At 33.7% G+C, this 6,264-nt stretch overlaps 1 protein-coding gene across 2 annotated transcripts; it reads right to left on the bottom strand.

Moving 5' to 3' along the window:
* Positions 1 to 563: 563 nt before the first annotated feature.
* On the bottom strand, positions 564 to 5,988 carry LOC111632781. 2 transcript variants are annotated; one of them, XM_023377304.1, is made up of 2 exons: positions 5,930 to 5,988; positions 564 to 1,655 (listed from the first exon to the last, which is right to left on the bottom strand). In XM_023377304.1, exon 2 carries the CDS (start codon positions 1,619 to 1,621, stop codon positions 704 to 706), a length of 918 nt encoding a protein of 305 aa, XP_023233072.1. In that variant the 5' UTR covers positions 1,622 to 1,655; positions 5,930 to 5,988; the 3' UTR covers positions 564 to 703. The 2 variants fall into 2 exon arrangements, with proteins under 2 accessions (XP_023233072.1, XP_023233071.1); XM_023377303.1 differs by lacking the exon at positions 5,930 to 5,988 and adding an exon at positions 1,810 to 2,022.
* Between the last annotated feature and the right edge of the window lie 276 nt (positions 5,989 to 6,264).

Here is a 6,264-nt window from a genome sequence, read left to right as displayed (position 1 = left end):
ATAAAATGGTATTAGGTACTATATATTATTTCTGTTTTATTTTTATTTTTCTGTATTATTTTATTTATGTTTCTAAAAGTTATTATTATAGTTTGTTTAGAATAACACTTTAATTTTTATATTTTTTATATTCTATACCTTTGAAATAGAAAATGTGAAATGGAAATCAAAATTACTTATATTTTTTATCACCTTAATTTTATTTTTCAGGAAAAAAATTTACCGGTAATTTACCGGTAAACCGGTATTTTAATTTTCATTTACCGAATTACTGGTAAATGAAAAAGACGGTAAATTTAAAACCCCTAATATGGGAAGTCCTAAACATTTTTACTAATGATTTTATCTAAATATGTTGCGACCGGTCCCTTAATACCCGGACGCCACATTAATAGTCTTGATCGAACTTATAAAAGGTCTGGGAAAAAAGTTTATTTTGTGTCTATAAAGTGGATAAAACAAAATATAAAATAAATCCAAATAATTCAAGAAATTTCAATAGTGAAAATTAAATTTAATTATTTGAAATTCGAACATATAATTTGTATTAAAAAATTTAGCATTATATAATAAAAAAGAAATCGAATTTTAGTGTCTGTTTTCAAAAGTCGAGTACGACATCGAAATAGATGCACTCAAATTCATCATGCAATTTCAATCTAGGTTGCAAATATTTAAAACTTTGAATTCCTTCAAATGTATTCTAATAATTTGCCGAAGAACTGATTCTAATGTTATTTTCTGCACTGATGTATGTCTCTACAATTCTAACAACCAATCGATAAAATGTAAACTTTAGAATTCGTAGACGACCATTCAATAAAATACATCCGTTCGTACTACATTCGTTTCCTAGACGAAGTTTCTTCCGAAACATCAAGTTAGTATAAAAATACAAATCTACACTTATTCCTTCGTCCCTGCAATGTGTTATAGGAAGATGCAATTTGTTGATAAAACAATCTTCCTTAACAACTATGTCGCATATAAATCGAATATTTGCAGTCATTATTTTTACTCTGTTAATAAAGTATGCACATCGATTCACATAAGACAACCAGGAAGAAAGCAATTCGTGCTTTCTTGGGCATGTAATGGAACAAATACCGTCCGGAATAAACCATGTCTCATCGAAATCCTTATTTTGCAAGTAGCATCTTATTGCATCTCTCTCTACGTCCGTTAAGATCGGTTCAACGAACACTTGAGATTCAAGAAACCATTCTGGCATTGTCAGAAATCGTATGTATTGAAGGAATAGTTTCATCACCTGCCTTAGAGAATTTTCATTATTAACTCTTTTCTTGGCCCATTTTAAAACTATTGTGAAGATATTTGCTTCCTCAATAAATCGATTTATTGGCCTGAGAACGAGTCTACCAATAGTTGTTGCTTCACAGTTCAGCCATTCCTCCGATGAGAAAATTTCCTGCCATTTCGAACTTAATATATTCCAACACAAATATTCTAATCTTTCATCGTCCTGTTGACATGCAAACTCATATACATAACACACGTTCTTAACTCTTGACGGATCGGTCATGAAATTTCGACATACTTTATTTAAATCACGAAGGCCTAATCGTTTGCTTACGCAAAATAAATCCATTGCATTTTTCATCGATATTATGGTTTCTCGTCCTTCTTCCAAATATCTGTAAACAGAAAATGCAATTAAAACGGAACTATAAGTAGAACTACTTTATATGACTTAAAATTGATGGTAATTACCATTATAGCAGAAAACATTATTAATGTAAATTAGAATAAGTCAACGTAAATATTTAAAAGATAATTACAGAAACTCACTCTTTGATTTGTTGCAAAATATCCGACGAGTATGGTAAGTAAAGGAACATTGATGTTTTGTTTGCATAAGGAAGTAGCACCAATTTTATTCTGTTGCTATGTTCCCTTAAAACGGATTTTGTAAAATTGATCTGTCGTTGGTCTTTGCAATGTATAGTAATTTGATCCATGAATATTAAATAAATTTTAAATTTTTAATATAAGTAATATAAAGAACATTATTATTGAATTTAAAATATTGTTTCGTTATTAATACATTGTTACGTACAGTACGTCGAGTTTAAAGTATCGGCTGATCCTAATTAAAGTATCCTGTCTAGCGATGCCTAGAAATTTATTTACAGTCCAAATGCAACAAAATGTTGTATGGAGACATTTCAGTACCTCGGAAGACATTTCCGTAAAAGTCTTTTCATTAAAATTCCGCTGATTGCTTTTGGCACTGCAATCAACAAACATTTTATTTCTTTGAAACACACGTGGTGTAGAGAGTCCTTAGCCACGCAGAGGATACATACTGTTCAATGTGTTCACCGTTCTGAAAGTCTAATACCGGTTGATCTCTTAGACCCGCTGTGCCCAACCGTTAAGCTTAGTTCACACTGACCGCGATTCGCTGGCGAAAGCGAAAAATAGAGCGAATAACACATCATACATGACGTCGTTTTCGGCAAATTTTACCATTTTCGAATCGTTTCGAAGTTCGAAACTGTCGAGCTTTTTCGCTAGCGAAAAAATTTTGCCATCAATCATATTCCCATTAGTTGTCACGTGGTTCTTGTTGTTTTCAAGATGGCTACAGAAACTTTCTCACACAATACAGTAAATGTTGTAATTACGGATTTTTAACATCTTTCTCATCTAGTATCGTTTTTATTTTTTTTATTTTTACGTATCTTTCTTTTTCAATAAGTGAACAAACGTGGTTAGCAACAGAATATCGGAAGCAGTCATTTTTGTTTTTCGAGATGACGTTTTCGCTTGCTTGCAAATGATTGGCTGCTTAAAATTCGCAATCGCTTTTCGCTTTTCGCATTCGCTTTCGCTATTCGCTCAGTGTGAACTAAGCTTTAGTCTACCTCGAGCATATTAAGAATTTGAAAATTTTACACGAGCCACACATAAGATGACGACCTTTTTTTCTTTTAAAAAATCAGCAACAAAAAAAAACACAATGGAATTTATATGCTTCTTGTGTTAATTACATTATCATGAAACATCTTATATTTTTGTAGAAAGGTTAATGTAGGGGCTGTCTATTGTATGTGTTACCGCTTAAGCTCGAAATCCGTTAATGTGCACATTACCTAGCTAATCTGCACATTAACTAGGGTGATCCGTTAAAGCTGCGAAAATGATTCCATTTCTCAAATTACCTAGGTAATGTGCAGAGTATCTAGGTAATCTGCACATTACCTACTAGGCACTCGGAAAAGTGAAAATAAGATTTTTGCTGGAACAACAGCAACGTTTCTGTACGCTTAAATTAACATAATGTTATTTATTTAATTTTCAATAACTAAAAAATCAAGTTAATACAATCAAACAATCAACAAATTAGTTGATTGAATCAATCATCAATCAATTAAAACAACTTTAATACAAAAATCAAACGGTTTAAAATATTATTACTATTAGGGAAATGAATTTGCAAAACATATGATAAAATTGTAGGCCTATATAACAAAACTGAAGCTGCCATTCCAGAATTAGGGTCCTATAAACAAATAGTAATAGAAAAAGAAGACAATAAAGGTATATCGTATCGAGGAAAACAAAAGTAACTACAATTTTCTAACCGAGTTTAGATTGCCACCGTTTTATCAATCTTAGCTCATTTCGATATTAAATCTAATAAACGAACCGCTACTGCTTTATGCATATACTTATTTTTTTCTTTATTCAAATAAATACATGCCAAAGAGCCACAGCACGAGTCAAGTTCAAAACACCACATACGCCAGTTAAATTCAAAAACTTATATATATTGAAAGTAAACGTATGTACAGTTACAAAAATTTTTACAAATAACAATTACAAAACGTCAAATGTTAACAAAGTTCAACACATGTATCCACTACACCAGGTCTGTCAGAAAGATACCTTGCGACGAAAACTTCTAATGTTATTTACCGCACAGCGAGACGAAATAATGTTCTAGGTCAACTTAGGCTAAGTTAGAACGACCGTGAGTTCCTTTGATATGTCCGAGACGAACTAAAGTCAAACGCGAGTCCACTTCATGTGTACAAGGCGAACTAAACTTCCCGCCTAAGCTCAATCCTTTTATACGGATTGAAGCCAATCGGATTCCACCAATCAGCGCTTAGTAGCGCTACAAGACGTCCGCTGATGGTCCCATGTCTTTCCACCAATCCGCGGTCGAGTTTCCAAAAGTTGTCAGATTGCCATTTCTATGGCGACAACCGTCGTTCGTCGAAAAATGGAAAAGCGCGGGAAATCGTGTGACGGACGATTTTATCCCGACAGCACGTAATCATCGGATCTAAAAAACAGGACTAGAGCATTACCACCCTCTCTCGTGTCTGACTGAAGCGATAAAAGGAAGCAATGCTTGCGCTCAAGTCTGACTCGAGCAACGAAAAAAACTGATTAAGTACTTAGCTTACTACGCTAGTATTTTTATTGAGTAAAATTTGCTTATCTTCTATAGACTTTTGTCTATGACCTCTGCAAATTTTGTATTTGTAAACCTATTGGAAGATTTTGTATAGAACAGTTAATTTGGTCTCTCTTTTTTGAGATATTATTTGACCAAAAATATTTTGTTTCAATTGGCTTAGTCCAGGAACTAGTGCACATCCTGCAAGCGCCGAGATCTTGCTCGAAGCATATTTGTAAACATCCCGCGAGTGTAGCTCTGACCCCTATTATCAATGTCAAATATTGGTAAACAATGTAGACTGCAGGATTCTGGTTGCAGCTTGTTTTTGATATAATAAAACGACAGATAAAGTATATATAATGCCATATTTATTAAATAAAAGCATTTATTTTAAATTATTACATATTGTTTCAATATTTTTACTATAAAATCGCGTTTGGTGTAGGATGGAATTTTTTGTGGCAAAAAAAAAATGATATTTTCAGAGCGTAATGTAGAAAATTAAATAAGCGTTAAAGGGCTCTTAGCTAGTAGGTCACTAGTGAAGCGGTGGCAACCGAAACTTGGTTAGAAGCTTGTAGTAGTTATTTTTGTTCGCTTTATAGAACGCTTTACATACAAGTAGTTATGTGAAAAAATTTTTTAAATAGATATACGAGGTGTGGCTATTAAATAATGAGACTGACGCTGTAAAACATTTTACTTTGATTTCATACATATTTACTTATTATCACCTTCAATATATACCCCTCCTCTATCCCTACAACGCTCCATGCGAATCTTCCATTGTACGAAACAGTACTGAAAATCTTCTGTCAGCTGCTTCAGGATTCGTGCGGCTTTCTCTTTCACAGCTTCAAGGGACTCAAATCTTGTTCCTTATAATGCAGATTTCACCTTAGGAAACAGATAGAAATCGCACGGCACAAGATCTGGCAAATAAGGCGGATGGTCTAACACTGGGATGCTGTACTTGGCTAGAAATCTCTTGACAGACAATGCAGGTCGAGCCTGCACATTGTCTTGGCGGAGAACCCATTACTTGTCTTTTCACAATTCGGGCCGTATGCATTCTTTGTCAGTTCCTACAGTTTCAGCAATTGCGCGAATACTCAACCGACGGTCAGTATTTGTTGACGGTCAGTATGGCGGCATTTCTAAACCCCAGGAAGAAATTTCCTCAAAAGATATTTTCTGTAAAAGCATTAAGAAATTTAACTGACGAAACGTAGGATGAAAAAACTGCATCACTTTTATACGGGTAACACGACAGTCAACGTGACTCTAGGATAAGTATTATGGTTTCTCAAACGGGATCCCGGCTGTTTTTTTAACCCGGGTAATTGTTTTCATCACGGGAAATCCCGCAAATTTTTTCAAATTTCACTTTTTTGTGTGTGTTAAGATTAAGGAAATTTCGCAAATAGAAAATATAAACCACTCTCTCTTCAACCTTAAATAACCAGTAAAATATTTTAAACAAATGCTACAAACGTTTTCGACCGTTATTTCAGGTCTTCTTCAGGCAGATAGTTCCGAGATTCGAATATCCGTTGTGCTTGAAAATTTTTTTTTTTAAATTGTTCTTAGAACGTATAAACCGATGCGTATAGACATTCTCATTGCGCGTGCGTACTAAGCTTGGCTTATACAAATGAAATAATATATTTTTCTTAACACCCACATATAAAACTGTGGAGATCTGGATTAAATAGTGTCTTCTCGTTCATAATATAGCTTCCAGGCGTTAGAAATATTAATAGCATCTTTGGCATTAATGCAGTTATTGTGTAGCCCAGCTTTGTATATTTCGAGAGTTTCCAGCGATC

The sequence above is a fragment of the Centruroides sculpturatus genome, unplaced genomic scaffold, assembly GCF_000671375.1.
Source record: "Centruroides sculpturatus isolate CEXI.00-Female unplaced genomic scaffold, Cexi_2.0 scaffold782, whole genome shotgun sequence".
NCBI classification, from domain to species: Eukaryota; Metazoa; Arthropoda; class Arachnida; order Scorpiones; family Buthidae; genus Centruroides; species Centruroides sculpturatus.
This window is presented reverse-complemented; position numbering and strand designations above follow the sequence as displayed.